Genomic DNA, 16,927 nt, shown 5'->3' on the forward strand with positions numbered 1-16,927 from the left:
AGAAATGAAAGGTTGGGGAGGGTTTGTTTATCACCAGACACCAGGAAGTTGCAACAGAGACATCCCAATACTGCCCAAACTGCAGTCAAACCACTCGAGAGCAGAGAGAGCTCATTCTGAAGTATTGCCACCCTTTTCTCACTCCTGCCAGGTCTCTCAAACTGTGCAGGCCCAAATATAAGAGGCACTGACCTGTTTATTTAAACTGTTATTGATTTGTTGATGTTAAATATTAAACAAGTATATGCTGATAAACTGACAAGTAAAATGAAAATGATAAGAAGCCCATAAAATTCAAACCGGGAGTTTTCTAAACATCCTTGGTTTTAAGAAAATAAACCACGAGCAATAAAGTTAAACATGCAGCTAAAAATGGGCTCACATTATCACTTCCAATATTGCACACTGGTGTTTAATGTAGAACCAGTTATAATTTATTTGAAAACTACATAGTAGATCAGCTACAGTCATTATTTGTTTTATTCACAGTCAAGAACAAAGGAATTTCACAATAATGCAGATTCTGATCCACTGGTGTTTCAAATCTCCCTTTTTCAGGCTGCAGAAGTCAAAAAGAGCTAGCATCATCATAATCGTAAAGTATATTTTATTCCCATCACTTACCAACCACTAGTAAGAAATAGTATTGAGGCCAAAACAATTAAACACAACAAATTCAGTTCTCCAAGTCATAAGTTTCTTTCTTTGGGCCTGAGTTCTCACAGGAAATGAAAATGTGGCTATTATTTTCCCCTGATATAAAATATTTACTTTGTATTTCCAAATAACCTTCATGACAGCATGGTTCAGTGGATATGTGACTACAGTGGGACTCAGGACACCCGGATTCTATTCCTAGGTCTGTACCTGATCTGGTGTGTGACCCTGGGCAAGTTATCTTACTTCTCTGTGCCTCTGTTTCCCCTCCCAGCCCTTAGTCTCTCATTTATTTACAATGCAAGCTCTTCAGGGCAGGGCCTGTCTTGTTATGTGTTTCAGTGCCTAGAACACTGGGGCCCCTATCTTGGCTGCAGCCTTTAGATGACTTGATCACAGCTTAAATAATGACTTGATCACAGCTCCAAACAGCCTGGCCTTTTTAAAATGTGTAAAAAAGACAAAATGAGGGCTCCCCAGATAGAAAGCAGGAGGGTAGAAGCTGTAAGTTAGGATGGATTCATTTAACATAGTTAGATTTAACTTTTGTCAAGAGTCAACATGTTTATACCCATTTATAAGGATAAACTAGAAGAGAACAGCAAGTTTGTGTAAGACGGGTAAAATGAGAGATGTAATTGAGTGTTATTTGACTCCACTGTTGCTTAGGCTATGTCTACACTACCACTTATATCAGTATAACATGTCACTTAGGGGGGTGAATAAACCATCCTTCTGAGCAAGATAAGTTACACCAACATAAGTGCCGGTGTGGACAGCACTACGTTGGCAGGAGAGCATCTGCCACTGACATAGCTACGGCCGCTTACTGCGGGGGTGGATTAATTATATCAACAGAAATGCTTTCTCCCGTCAGCATAGAGCAGCTACACTAGAGATCTGACAGCGGCTCAGCTGCATCAGTATAGCTGCAGTGCTGTAAGCTCTCCAGTGTAGACATGGCCTTAGAGTGGGAATGGAGATGTAATCTTAAAAGCTTGTCTACCCAGAGAGTTATTTCACAATAGTCATTCCAGATTAACTCCATATGTGGATGCTTTTATTTCAGAATAAGAGCATCCACACAATGAGATACACAGGCATAGTTAATTCACTTTATATTCACACCCTCCCTTATTCTGGATTACTTTTCATCTAAACAAATACTTTGCCTCAGTCTTTAACAAGGCTAAAGATGATCTTAGGGATAATGGTAGCATGACAAATGGGAATGAGGACATGGAGGTAGATATTACCATATCTGAGGTAGAAGGGAAACTCGAACAGCTTAATGGGACTAAATCGGGGGGCCCAGATAATCTTCATCCAAGAATATTAAAGGAATTGGCACCCGAAATTGCAAGCCCATTAGCAATAATTTTTAATGAATCTCTAAACTCAGGGGTTGTACTGTATGATTGGAGAATTGCTAACATAGTTCCTATTTTTAAGAAAGAGAAAAAAAGTGATCCGGGTAACTATAGGCCTGTTAGTTTGACATCTGTAGTATGCAAGGTCTTGGAAAAAATTTTGAAGGAGAAAGTAGTTAAGGACATTGAAGTCAATGATAAATGGGACAAAATACAACATGGTTTTACAAAAGGTAGGTCGTGCCAAACCAATCTGATCTCCTTCTTTGAGAAAGTAACAGATTTTTTAGACAAAGGAAACACAGTGGATCTAATTTACCTAGATTTCAGTAAAGTGTTTGATACCGTGCCACATCTGGAATTATTAGTTAAATTGGAAATGATGGGGATCAATATGAAAATTGAAAGGTGGATAAGGAATTGGTTAAAGGCGAGACTACAACGGGTTCTACTGAAAGGTGAACTGTCAGGCTGGAGGGAGGTTACCAGTGGAATTCCTCAAGGATCAGTTTTGGGACCAATCTTATTTAATCTTTTTATTACTGACCTTGGCACAAAAAGTGGGAGTGTGCTAATAAAGTTTGCGGATGATAGAAAGCTGGGAGGTATTGCCAATTTAGAGAAGGACCGGAATATCCTACAGGAGGATCTGGATGACCTTGTAAACTGGAGTAATAGTAATAGGATGAAATTTAATAGTGAGAAGTGTAAGGTTATGCATTTAGGGATTAATAACAAGAATTTTAGTTATAAGCTGGGGATGCATCAATTAGAAGTAACAGAGGAGGAGAAGGACCTTGGAGTATTGGTTGATCATAGGATGACTATGAGCCGCCAATGTGATATGGCCGTGAAAAAAGCTAATGCGGTCTTGGGATGCATCAGGAGAGGTATTTCCAGTAGGGATAAGGAGGTTTTAGTACCGTTATACAAGGCACTGGTGAGACCTCACCTGGAATACTGTGTGCAGTTCTGGTCTCCCATGTTTAAGAAGGATGAATTCAAACTGGAACAGGTACAGAGAAGGGCTACTAGGATGATCCGAGGAATGGAAAACCTGTCTTATGAAAGGAGACTCAAGGAGCTTGGCATGTTTAGCCTAACTAAAAGAAGGTTGAGGGGAGATATGATTGCTCTCTATAAATTTATCAGAGGGATAAATACTGGAGGGGGAGAGGAATTATTTAAGCTCAGTACCAATGTGGACACAAGAACAAACGGATATAAACTGGCCACCAGGAAGTTTAGACCTGAAATTAGACGAAGGTTTCTAACCATCAGAGGAGTGAAGATTTGGAATAGCCTTCCAACGGAAGCAGTGGGGGCAAAATATCTATCTGGCTTTAAGATTAAACTCGATAAGTTTATGGAGGAGATGGTATGATGGGATAACATGATTTTGGTAATTAAATATTCGTGGTAAATAGGCCTAATGGCCTGTAATGGGATGTTAGATGGGGTGGGATCTGAGTTACCCAGGAAAGAGTTTTCTGTAGTATCTTGCTGGTGAATCATACCCATATGCTCAGGGTTTAGCTGATCGCCATATTTGGGGTTGGGAAGGAATTTTCCTCCAGGGCAGATTGGAAGAGACCCTGGAGGTTTTTCGCCTTCGTCTGTCGCATGGGGCACGGGTCACTAGCTGGAGGATTCTCTGCTCCTTGAAGTCTTTAAACCACGATTTGAGGACTTCAATAGCTCAGACATAGGTGAGAGGTTTTTCGCAGGAGTGGGTGGGTGGGTGAGATTCTGTGGCCTGCGTTGTGCAGGAGGTCAGACTAGATGATCATAATGGTCCCGTCTGACCTTAGTATCTATGAATCTATGTGTAAACAAGCTAAATTGAGCTGGATCAGTTTTGTCCCAGTATCGTCTTTCACGGGGTCTTGCAAACCATGTGGCCACACCATTACAAGACAGACAAACACACCCCACCCTTCCCCACGAGAAGAATAATGGTGTTGAACCCAGAGTCCCCATCAGCACCTGGGTGGGGGGAGGGTGACTTTCTACGGCTACTGCCAGCAGAAAGAGAAATCAATGACTTGGGATTTGGCAGGCACACCCTGCTGATCTCAGCCACCCAGTGCAGAGTCATCAGCATCACTTCCCTGCCGTGCTGTTGCTGTTCCAATCACGCCCTGGGAAAGCCTCCTCCAGTCAGTGCTCCAGTGGCAGCAAAAGCTTCCATGTGGCTACAACTGCAACTCACTGACCACACCCGGTTCAGGCAGGTAGAGTGAAAATTGAGAAGCATACTGACATCCTCCTGTTATTCCCATAGTGGAGGAGATGGGGGTCGCAGGGAGGATATCTGCCAGCAGCCCTCAATTCACTATATTCTTCGTCCTTGTGGCATATGCTGGGAATCTGTGGTTAAAACAGGGTTGTCAGGAAATAAACCATTTTTTCTTAACTTACCTGTGTTTCTAACCATTTTAGGTTATTAAAGCTAAATGAGAATGCTGTTTGTTTGCTTATTACATGTCACTCAGCTGAGACAGTGAAACTAGACTGATCAGTTTCACGTCTTTAGTAGAATGAGTTTCTGGTTCTTAATAGCCCAGTGCTCTTGGGTTAGGTTCATAAACTGCAGGAAAAAGTTTAAATCCAAAGAGAATTAAAAAGGAAAATATTACTGGAAAGTTTTGTAAAAAGGAAGTTGCCTTATTATATTTTTTTCATATTCTGTTTTGTAATATCCTTTTCCAAAAAATAAAACCTAAATGTAGAGCATAAACTAAGTTGACAGTGACCCTTTAATAAAACTGAAAGCCTGATTGTCCATACAGCGCAAAATTCACCTCGGTGTAACAGGCTAATACATCGGTAAAGTCCTACTTAAGTCTTCAGAATAAGCCTTGAGGGTTGTATAGGCCCTGTGCTGATTCTTTGCACAGTGGTGAGTTTCACTCAGACAAGTCTTTTCAGATCAGAGGTTTCTCTCAGAAAGACCCTTCAAGCCCCTAAAATACAGAGTTGCTTCTTGCCCAAGGCAACTGCACATACAGACATTCAGATACCAGGGTGATGAGCACAGAATAAGGATCAAGCCTGATAAAACAGATTTATTAGGCAAATAGTCAGAGCTGAACCTAAGTGAATAAAAAAAAAACATTCCCAGCAAATGGTGTGAGATGGGGCTATCCTAAGGCAGTTTATTTCCTACTGAGAGAAGCCTGGAGCTATATCATTTCTGCCTTCCCCTGGGACAGCCAATTGTCATTAATTGCAGAGGCCAGATTTGCAAGATGGACAAAACGTTAATTTGAAAGCAACCTCAGAATACAACGCTCACTGGATTTTAAGGTTGGGGAGCATATATTTTCAACACCACACATGGGGGATTAGATACATTACTGTTGTTGCTGCTAACCAGGGCTCAGAGTGAAGACAGAATGCCATTCTCCTTAGTCCTCTGGGTCATTGTATAGGCTATAGTAAACTTTTATCATTTTAAGACAATTTAACAGTTGTTGTGAATCTACTCCACCGCAGCTGAAAGGGAAATCGTGCGTGACATCAAGGAAAAGCTGTGCTACATTGCCCTGGACTTGAACAGGAGATGGCCACCACTGTCTCTAGCTCTTCCCTGGAGAAGAGCTATGAGCTCCCTGAAGGTCAGGTGATCACCATTGGCAATGAGAGGTTCAGGTGCCCAGAAGCCCTCTTCCAGACATCTTTCTGGAGTATGGAATCCTGTGGCATCCATGAAACTACCTTCAACTCCATCATGAAGTGCGATGTGGCTATCCGTAAAGACCTGTACGCCAACACCGTGCTGTCTGGTGGTACCACCATGTACCCAGGCATTGCTGACAGATTGCAGAAGGCGATCACAGCCCTGGCACCTAGCACAATGAAAATTAAGATCATTGCCCCCCCCGAGCGCAAGTACTCCAGTAAGAGCACTCTGAAAATGAGCCCCTAACTCTGACATTCTCTCACACCCAACAAGTCCAGGGCATTAGCTCCTCTTAACCACTCTACCTCCCGTATCACCCATTGTTTTCAAATGCACGAACACCACAAGTAACAGGCTTTCAAAAGCTTTTTTCAGTGACAATTTTATGATGCCAGCTCCATCCATCCATACAACCTGACAGACTGTGAAAGACTGGAATGCCAGCAAAACAAATTACAAAAGCACTACAACAAGTAATAGTGCACAAGTCACTCATGCAACCAAAGAAAATGCCATAACTATATCATTTATCCGGTCTCCCACATTAACCCAGCATATCCTTGGGTTTTCATATCAGGGCTTTTTTTGTTTATCCTCTAACCCGCTTTGTTTTTATTCCCATGTTTCCCCATACACATCGCAGCTACATTCATCTATCATGTTATCAGAAGGCCAGAGCTGTGGTACGGTAGAAAGCGTTGCAGCGAGAATGGCAGCTTCAGCCTGAAACACGTCACACTTGGGCATGTTTCTGTTTTTCACTGACTTCAAACACGACAGAAGCCACACAAGACTCTTAGAGATTTTGATCAAGTGATTTTATGAACACAACCACTTTGTCATCAAAATGCAATTCTGCCTTCCCCATCCCCATCCAAATCACCTTCATTTAACTTGTAAAAACTGAAGCATGAACTTTCCATCCAACTGTCCAGCCTTTTGTATGGTTAACACCTGCTGAAAGGAGCGCTGTGCACTATGCTTTCATTTTAATATTTAAAACTAGCAACCAGATGGCTATGCAACAACATGCAAGAAATTGGACCTCATCCGCACTGAATCACAATTTTGGGTTGATTCAAGGAATGATAATGGGATACAGAGCCCTTCAGCTCTCAGTCACCAGCTGAATTCAATCCAAAGTCATAAGTGACCAAAAGTAATTGTCATCCAAGAGCTGTTCTGTGGCCTGTATGAAATAGGTTTGTGATTCCAGATCAGTTCCTCACTAACAAGTTTCCATATCACAAAATCCATTATAACAATATCCTCAGCAGGTGAATGAATTATCCCCAACACCAGAAACTGAACTACCCCGTCATCCCAGGGTTAGGCTCTCTAGGTCTTGAGCTGGGCATTGGAAGGGGAGAGTTTGCACTGGCACTGCTATTCTGAGTCCATGCTATCCAAAGGAAATCACTGCTCTTTGGGAGATACAGATCAAGAATTACAGTGTGAGCAAGTCTCAAGCAAAAAAGGCAGCAGCTCAGTTAACATATGCACCAGTTAATGTGTTTAATTGATCATCTGAAATAAAATTCAGCTGTTGGAGTAAAGATAGTGGAGAAAAAAAATCAGCTCTGCTTCTGAATAAGACTTTTTAAATGACAAGATCTTAATTACATTAAATACATTATGGCACCATATGTACATCAGAATGTGGAGAGAACACAAAGGAATGGAAGTCAAGTTTTCTGAGCTCGAGCTCTAGCACAGACTTGCTGTGTGAACTTGGGAAGTTTCTTAAGCACACTTTGCCTCAGTTTACCCTTCTGTACAATGGAGATAACAGTACTTCACAGAGGTGTTGTGAGTTTAATTGTTAGTGTTTGTAAAGTGCACTGAGACAGTTGAATGACATTTTAAGTGATTTAAAGTGTTATTCTACAATATTTCCGCCTTCCATACATCCATGCATCTCATATCTATTAGAATAAGATGTGTGCATTAAAAGCAGAGAATGAGATAGAAAAAAATATAGAGAGATATAGACACACAACAGAAGGCTGCTAAAAAAAACCTGAATTTAAAACACACCACTATCCACTGATGGTTTCTGAATATGACTGTCCTGGCTCAACAAAACAATGTGTTTATCCAGACACCTGCTGCCTTCTCTTTATGATCTGATGAACTCAGACCTGCAATATTTCTGCCTGTAGCACCATGTTGGCAAACAACAAGGTGTTAAATGGCAGAAACAATGGGAGTCATGTCAGGTTGATTGGATCAGAGAAGCGAATAGAGGAGAGGAGGACAGAGAAGAGATGGAGACATCCAAAGTGATCAAGCAATGGAAAAAGGAGAGCTAGACAGAGAAAGAGGCAATGGTAATGTAAAGAGTCACTGGTCATTATAAAGGGACTCAGCCCTGAGCTATGCAATGTCATGTATTTACACCAGATATTCAGGTACACCGGAAAATATTATCCCATGAGAACTAGTATAGTATAAACAGAGCAATGTAAGTGTCTATATACTGGAGCGAAAAGAATATTCTACATACATACATAAATAAACAAAAACACACAGGGCATTTCACAATACCTGAGCTAGTATTTCAATCTATATAGGATCTACATTGTCCCCCATCAGAGCGAAACCTTTATATGGCCAGTTTCTCTAGGGGGCGTGTCTTTTTTCTTTTTTTGAGACACAATCAAAACGCAGACAGAGGAAATGCAAATGTCATTCAGCTCCCTTTCATTGTCAGGAAGGACACATGAGGATAAAACACTGTGCAATGCATCCTTCCCTCCCCCCCCCCTCCGCCCCCCATTATGTGTCTTAATGCTTTTGTCCTAATTTATCCCTTGCATAATTTATTTACTTGTGTATTGTTTCCTGATCAGCAAGTTGTAAGAATAAATGGAAATAGAATGTTTTATTAAACAAGTTGTTCCAAAAAAAAAAAGACAGATGGTGTCAGCCAGCCAGTAACAGTCCTGTTTCCCCTACCCAGCATTGGTACTTTAAAAGGCTCACAGAGAAAAGCAAACCCTGCACTTGAGGTCTATTGTTTCCTCTCTTCTCACCCCAGAGGGAGGGGGAGGAATAGGGGGCTAATTATAACAGACCTGCTCCTGCTCCCATTGACTTCACTGGGAACAGCACTGGGCTTCGAAAGAATTTAACTATAAGTACAAACGAGGCAGGATTTAGTACGGAGATATAAATCACAGGTGTGAATGGTACATGTACCACAATTACAAAAAGTGAACCGCTAACACAATACATCATAACGTCGTTCAGAAAGGGCTAGCCCACGTTCAAATCCCCTCCCTTCTGCTCCCGTCCTCGACACTCTCACACGGGCTTACCACCATGTGGAGTTACTCCTCATTTGCACCCATGTAAGCAAGAGTAGAATCAAGCTTCCCTTGGCTCTCCGCGCACACACACTCACACACACACACACACCATCCGGCGCCACGCGACATGAGACTGATCGGATGCCTGGGAAGCTCACCTTCCAACACCAAACGAACGACTTTCCCGAAAGAAAAGCAACCTCCTTTGTTATTAATATTTACATAGTCACACAAATATACACGGCATTTCACACAACACACAAGCAGGAGAGAAGTTGGTCCAATAAAAGATATTACTTCCCCCCACCTTGTCTCTCTACACACATAACAAAACCTATTGTATAGTTACCTATATTGTTTCCATGCAGTTAAATTGGCAACAATGAAGGATCTAACATATTTATTTTTTAAATTGAAAAATAAAATGATTAAAGCAGCAGAATGCGGGGGGGGGGGTGGAGAGAATGTTAATAAGTTGTTCTCACTGGGACAACTATAAAATATGCACGCTGATTGGTGGAACATTGTATAAGCCATATATATTCACCGGGGGTGGTCTTCTTTTTTTCCAAAAGACATCTACTCCTTTGATAAACACTGTTCTAACGGCACTTCCCCCTTCTCAACAGATTTGTTACAATTTGCTAAATGAAAGAATATTTAATGTAAGAAAACGTTTGATGCCAAGATGGAGAAAGAGTGATGTAAATATGCCAGCTGTGTGCCCCCTCCCAGTGTAAAGCTTTCCTTCCCTCCAGATTGCTGCACAGCACAGAGACAGCAGCAGGAATCCCTGGGAAAAAAAACTCCAAGTATTTTTCGAACTCCAATCGGAGCGAGTTTAATTGAAAGGACGCAGCTCAAAGTCTGAATTACATCTCTAAAAACTCAAACGCATAAAAGCGCCCACACGGTGTGACTAGAAAGTCCAGATGAAGTGTCTCCACCAGGTACTCTGCTTTCTCGCATTATGAGCATCTTGCATTATTAGCAAGAGCTGCCCCCAGCACAGAAGTCATTTTAAAAGCCCCTTCTCTCCCCACATACGGTGCCAAATCCCACTCTTCCTACTGCCTTGCGAGATTAACGGTGTGTGCAGCGGAGCATGAGGAAATGAGGGACCTGATCCAGCGAAAGATGACTGCCTCCTGTGTGCCCCTCTTACATCTGCCTTAATTCAAGAGCGGAGAACCCAGCACATTTCTGTAGCAGAGGCACCTGCCCCCTTCCTCTCTTCCTATATCTCCTCGCAAACAGTTGGCCAAATTCTGCCCTTACATCCGGGCAGATTTCGGTAATCAGTGTGTCCATCCAAAGATGGAAACACAATCAACTCTCGTTGCCACTTTTAAAAGCGAAAACCTCCCGCACGCAAAGAGCTCTCTAGACTTCCTGCCTAAAAATCAACCATCAGTGACCCCGAGTCATTCATTTCACGAGAGTCCGGCTTCTCTCTTCCTCGCACACAAACCGAAGTGTAATTGCAATGCCCCTGCTGCCCTGCTAGGAAACGAGCGGTGCAACCCCCTTTGCTACAGAGCCAGCAAACGCTGGGGCTGATTCTTTCCCCCTCTTCAAGTCATCCCAACTCCAAGAAGGTTTGCAAAAGAAAACTCCGAATTGCTGTCGGAGCACGGCAAAACCGATAACTATGCCCCCGATTCCCAGGACTGATCCCTCTCCCTTGGACACGGGGTTGGTAGCCGGGGAGCCTGCCCGGACGTCAGGCTCGGGACTCTGTCAAGTGCAAGCCCCCCCTCAGGGGTCCTGCAGGATCTTGCTCTTTCCAAGATCCACGCAGCCCCAAGAGCTGCAAGAAACCCCGCTGCCATCCTCCCCTTCAGAACTCAAATCTCTCTTCCTCCCGGCCAGCCAATTAATCACAACACAAATGTAACAATTTCTTCTTGTTAATTTCAGCGCAAGACGTCTGTGTGTGTTGCACAAAAAGAGAGGAGCTCAGAAAGGAAAGAGGGAGGGAGGAGAGATCAGCTGGGAGGCTGGAGGCACCGGGCTCAGGCAGGCAGCAGCATCGGAAAGGCGCCTTTTTTCATATTTAAACCACGCGGAATATGTACATTTTTGATTCCTACTTACGCTTTCAGGGGGTTGTGAATGACAGTCGCCATTTTGCTACAATGTAACAGAATATTGTGTCTCAGAGTTCTAAAGGTTCGCTTAGGGGAAGCGCCCAGCCAATCAGAGGATGGGATACCGGCCCGCTGCCCAATCCGGCGCTGTGGGCGGAGCCTGGGCTGGACTAGTTATTAGGGGAGCTGTCAAAGCCCAGAGGTCACTCCCTTTCTGTGGAACTGGAAGAGAGCAGGTCTTAAAGGGGCAGTAACACATCCAAGGGGCTGTCACCACACCGAACTAGATTTAGGGGTCTAGGATGAGGAGCACAAGACTCTTTGGAGTTATCTGGCTTTTCATGTCAAGAAATCGAGAGAAAGGAATGAGGGAAAATACATTGTCTTTTTGTATTGCTGTGGCTGCCTTTCATTTCCCAAATGGCATGCCCCCTTGTTCATGTGCAAGGGTTGGATGCATGCCATTTCATCAGGAAAATAAATGACATGTGTACTGACATTTGGTACTGCAGCCGATTTTCCAGCTTTATTGTTATTATTCCCAATTTGTTTCCTTTTACCGAAAGCCACTTTCCCCTTCAGGTTGCTTGGAACTGCTGGCGCTTACAGTGACTCCAGGGCAGCACCCTCTCCCCCTCCCCTAGGAATTTCTCAATGTCAGTCATCCAGCTCCTGCAGCCAGTGCACTGGTTACATAATGCACAGTGGCCAAACTGCCTGCCTGCCTGTTTTCTGTTTTTCCCACAAAGCAACTTCTGAAGTGATTGTCTTGTCTAGCATGTTGAGACCTGGGCCTTTGATCTTTCAGCATGGAGAGAGGGAGGGGGAAGGATTTTAACCTATGTTTCATATGACACCTACTTGCATGGTAGAAGAGGAACTTGGAGGCAAGAGTTTTGGAACAGATACAGCTGTAGTTAAGAGTCCATTTCTGGGAGAGGCACCAACTCCAGGAAGTCAGAGTTTACCTGTGACTAATTAAAAGAGTTTGCAAATGAATTATCCAGCATGAGCTGACGCTCGAGACGTGGCTAATTCTGATCTCACACCACTGTAAATCAGAAGTAACTCCACTGAAATCAGTGAAGTTACACCAGCGTTGATCTAGTATAATCAAGTTCAGACAGACCTAAGAAGTTTCTTCCTGTCTGATATTAGTGCAGGCTTTGCCTTACAACATTTCTCTACCTCTCAAAGGTCTCCCTTCCCTTCAGGCATCCCCTAACCCCAAATAAGGAAACATAGGCCTGATTCTTCTCTCGTCACACCAATAAATATCTAGAGAAACTCAAGTGAAGTCAATTAAATTATACTGGTGTAAAGCCAGTATAAGGGAGAGGAGAATAAGGATCGTGGCCCTTTGATTTCAATCATTCAGAACCCAGACAGTTGGAAGTATCAATGTTTTGTGATCTGTTTGGGTGTCAAACGAGGTTTGAGACAGCAGCACTTCTGGAACAGAGGGCTGAATTAAGAAAGGGGCCAAAGAGGCCAAAGCTTCTTATAATAGTATTTAATATAATAATGGCCCAGATGGCACTGGATGTGACTTAGGATCCTCATGTTTGACACTTCCCTGTTGGCCACAGAAAAAGTCAACTGCAAACTTTTTGTAAACGCATGGGTGACATACTCCATGAGAGAAAGAGAGAAATGAACAGGATAACATGTTCAGGTACCAATGACCTATGCTAGAGGACATCAGAACTGCTTAACTGCGTGCCATAGGAAGAAAAGGAGTACTTGTGGCACCTTAGAGACTAACCAATTTATTTGAGCATAAGCTTTCGTGAGCTACGAAAGCTTATGCTCAAATACATTTGTTAGTCTCTAAGGTGCCACAAGTACTCCTTTTCTTTTTGCAAATACAGACTAACATGGCTGCTACTCTGAAACCTGTCTGTCATAGGCTTTATCTTGCTGACAGACATTCTCCTTTAGGTCAAATGATAGGAGAATATTGGTTCTATCTCCACTGCCACAGAAAAATTCTTACTGGCCATGAACTGCCACACAGAAAGGTCACAATTATCACTAGATGGGCATAGATTTGGTTATATAACATTTATTTTTATAAACCGATGCGTACCACTAAATTCCCTCTAAGCCACACGGCCGCGCAACAGCCTATTAAGCGCCACAGGAGGGCGAGGCACCTCTTCCCGCCAGCCCAGGTGTTGCTGCTGGGAGAGAGAGCTGGTGGGAGTCTGCTCTCCCTTCTGTAGCCCTGGGGAAGCCTGCACCCCAAACTCCTCATCCCTGGCCCCACTCCAGAGCCCGCACCCCCAGCTGGAGTCCGCACCCCGCACCCCAACCCTCTGCCAAAGCCCTGAGCCCCTCATCCTCAGCCCCACCCCAGAGCCTGCACCCCAGCCGGAGTCCTTCCCCCACACTTTCTGCACTCCAAACCTCTGCGCCAGCCCTGAGCGCCCTCCCATATTCCGAACCCCTTAGCCCCACCCCCAACACATGAATTTTGTTATGTGCGCCAATATGGAGGTGATGTGTCATACATCACCTTCATATTGGTGCACATAACAAAATTCATTCTGCACATGCACGGGAAAAAGTAGAGGGAACACTGGGTACCAGATGCATGAAGGTAAACTGCAGCACCATGTGGTAAACTGCAGCACCATGATACATTTTATAACCATGGGATAAATTGCAAAGCTATGTGCATAAAGAACTTATTGTGTCCCTTTCACTGCCTCAGTTGTATTGTGCTCCCTAATCCATCTCCGCAGAATTTATTGTAACATTCCCAGTCCCTGAACAACTTCAGACAGCTGTTATTTTAGTTAAAATGTCTCTCAACCTTTCCAGATTACTGTACCCCTTTCAGGATTCTGATTTGTCTTGTGTACCCACAAGTTATATCTCTTTTAAAAAAGATTTGCTTATAAAATCAGACATAAAAATACAAAAAAGTGTCACAGCACACTATAACTGAAAATTTGCTTACTTTCTTATTTTTACCATATAATTATAAAATAAATCAACTGGAATATAAATATTGTACTTACATTTCAGTGTATAGTATATAGAGCAGCATAAACAAGTCACTGTATGAAATTTTAGTTTGTACCAACTTCGCGAGTGCTTTATGTAGCCTGTTGTAAAACTAGGCAAATATCTAGATGAGTTAATGTACCCCTGGAAGACCTCTACATACCCCAGGGATACGCATACCCCTGGTTGAGAACCACTGAGTTAAACAAACCTGCTCCAGAAATGTTTTGTCTTTCTCTTCCCAAAATGTAGAACTTCCTCCCACAAAGTTACAACTTTGCTTCCAGACCTACAGCCCACCCACCCTACAGATATGAGGAATGTATTGATCTATTTTGATTCTTCTTCTAGTTTTAACCTAATTTAATGTATTGGCCTGAGGCCCAGGATGGACAACAGACAATTTTTCTCTATATAAAAGAAAATAAGCTCAATATCTCCTAGCCCTGCAGTGGTAGAAGTTGGAGATTGATGCCACTGGGAAGGGGAGACACCAATGCTCACTCCAAACAATGGTAAGTCCTATGATAGTGTACTGTAAATGATGACATTTTTAAAGTATACAAAAGCTGGTTTAGGTCATCTTTAGAAGTTTAATGAGTCTCTTTGGGCCCTGTACAGTTGGACTCATGGGAGCATGACCTGTGGGCAATAAGCTCTTGGTGACGCTGGGTAGGGAAGGAGTTGCAAAGTTTGAAACTATCTTGGTGCTCCCCTGATCCTTAGGCCATTCAGACGCTAGGCCAGTCCCAGCCTCTAATTTATACTAGCTGCCATCAATCCCAACCATCTGGGCTGTTACAGCAGCCAACCATCATCTGGGCATAAGAAAAACCCTTGACGCACCCTCTTTTCCCCTACCATTCCCCATATGCAAGGGGTAGCCAAGCCGCAGCTCTTTTACAATTAAAGTGCAGCTTGCAGAGCCCCCCATTCTCCACCTATCAGACTGGGGGGGGGGGGGGGGGCACTCAGGGCTTCTGCCCTGCGGCAGGGTGGTGGGGCTTGGGGCTTCTGCCCACCAGGTGTCAGGGCTTCACCCGCACAGGGCACACCTGCCAGGACTCAGGGTTTCCCAGGAATGGGGCTGAAGCCCCAACAGGTGCACTCTGCAGGGATGAAGCCCCAAGACCTCCCTTCCAACTGAGCTGGAGCCCCAAGCCCCAGCAGGTGCCTCGTGCAGGGCTGAAGCCCCAAGGCTCAGCAGGCGCAAAGCATGGGGCTGAAGCCCCGAGACCCTCCTTCCTTCTGGGGTGGAGTCCCAAGACCTGGCAGGTGCCTCCCACGGAGCGGAAGTCCCGAGCCTCAGCAGGCGCAACAGATGGGGCTGAAGCCCTGAGACCCCGTCCCCGCAGGGCAGAATCACCTAGCTCCACCAACCTGCTGCAGGGCTGAAGCCCCAAGCCCCGGCAGGTGTGCCCCGGCTTGCGAACTTCTAAAGATTGTTTTGTGCAGCTCAGAGGGTCAGTACATTTGGCCACCGCTGCCATATGCCAATGGTCAGAAGAAGGGCATGACATAGGAGTAACTACAGTAGTGTTATGCCACTCAAGGATCTCTGTATGCAGCTTGAGGGCAACTTTGCAATACCAGAGAAATGGAGAATCTGGCCCATAGTAACTAAGGCATCAAGCTTTACTGGCAGGATATAAAAATTGTATCAATAATTTTTTAACTCTAAAACATTTCTAAAATAGATTGTCTAGTAACGTGTAATGTCATAAAAATATATGATGGTATGGTGTGGGAGATAGGTTTTATAGACCTGTGTTTGAAATGACCTAAACAATTTACTTGTGGCTTCACTTCGTGTGAGTAATGTGACTACCACAAACTCATGCTCATAAAACCTTTACATCACACTATCATGGATTCCAATTTTATTCCCATTAGCACACACACAACCTTCATCATTAACTGATTACATGTGAATGAAATTTTTGGGACCCATTCTTCTCTCACGAACATTGGTTTTATACCAGTGTGACTCCACTGATCAATTGTTACTGCCGATTTGCAGTGTCAGTGGAGAATCAAGACCAAAATACACACATTTTCTCATTTATTAACCCACCAAGTCCTGAATTCAGGGTTCTATGATCCCCACTTAAGAGCTGATGACATCACTCAAAGCCACCTAAATCACAGCAGGGAGATTGCTAGAAGATGGAAATGCTTTTAAAATATTTAGTGTTATAAAGTAGGTAGGTATATGCTCCCCAGCAGTACAGGGAACAAATAAAAAGCTAAACAAACCGCATTAAAACTTAAGAGAGAAAAAAATAATGAATCTATTCGTGTAGGGTAAAACTCATGCATGCTGCACAAGACCCTTAGCAAAACTTGGTGGTGATGCGGGGGTGGGAGGAGCAGGTTGGGTTTATTGCGTTGTTTTTTTTTAATAAAATCTTGTTCTACCCACTACAAAGCCTGAGTTCTATGTGGATGGAATGTGAAGGGCTTGAAGAGGAGAAACCCACCCCTTCAAATCAGGGCTGATGTGCAACATGTCCCACCCCTGCCGCAGAACAGCAGCTGTAGGTCCTCCATACCGGTTGCATAGGTGATGGGGACGTTGCAGCCATTGGACTATTGACTCCTGTGACTACTCCTCTGACCTACCCCCATTTCAGACTTCTCTGCACTGGTCTCAATGGGGCCAGTGCAGTGCTCCTTTCTGTGTAGCGTAGGGGACACATGGGCTCCTGATCACCCTGCACCGCCTATATTAAGGGCCTACTTTTTTCTGGGAGTGCAGTGCATCATGGGTGAGTTTCACCCTTTTGAAATAGATTCCTTATT

At 43.8% G+C, this 16,927-nt stretch overlaps 1 protein-coding gene across 9 annotated transcripts in view; it reads right to left on the reverse strand.

Annotated features, from left to right (window-relative positions):
- DPF3 (double PHD fingers 3) overlaps positions 1–11,190 on the reverse strand; it is a 225,779-nt gene extending 214,589 nt beyond the window's left edge. For 7 of the 9 annotated variants that reach the window (XR_005225503.2, XR_005225502.2, XR_005225499.2 and 4 more), the window contains exon 1: positions 11,121–11,190. Coding sequence is in view for 4 of the 9 variants with exons in the window: in XM_007055736.4 (XP_007055798.2) it covers positions 11,121–11,152 (32 nt within the window). In the remaining 5 variants the exon portion in view is untranslated. The remainder of the gene's footprint in view (positions 1–11,120) is intronic. The other 2 variants (XR_005225504.2, XM_037900329.2) reach the window with 1 other exon arrangement.
- Positions 11,191–16,927: the final 5,737 nt, after the last annotated feature.

The sequence above is a fragment of the Chelonia mydas genome, chromosome 6 (genome assembly GCF_015237465.2).
Source record: "Chelonia mydas isolate rCheMyd1 chromosome 6, rCheMyd1.pri.v2, whole genome shotgun sequence".
Lineage (NCBI taxonomy): Eukaryota > Metazoa > Chordata > Testudines > Cheloniidae > Chelonia > Chelonia mydas.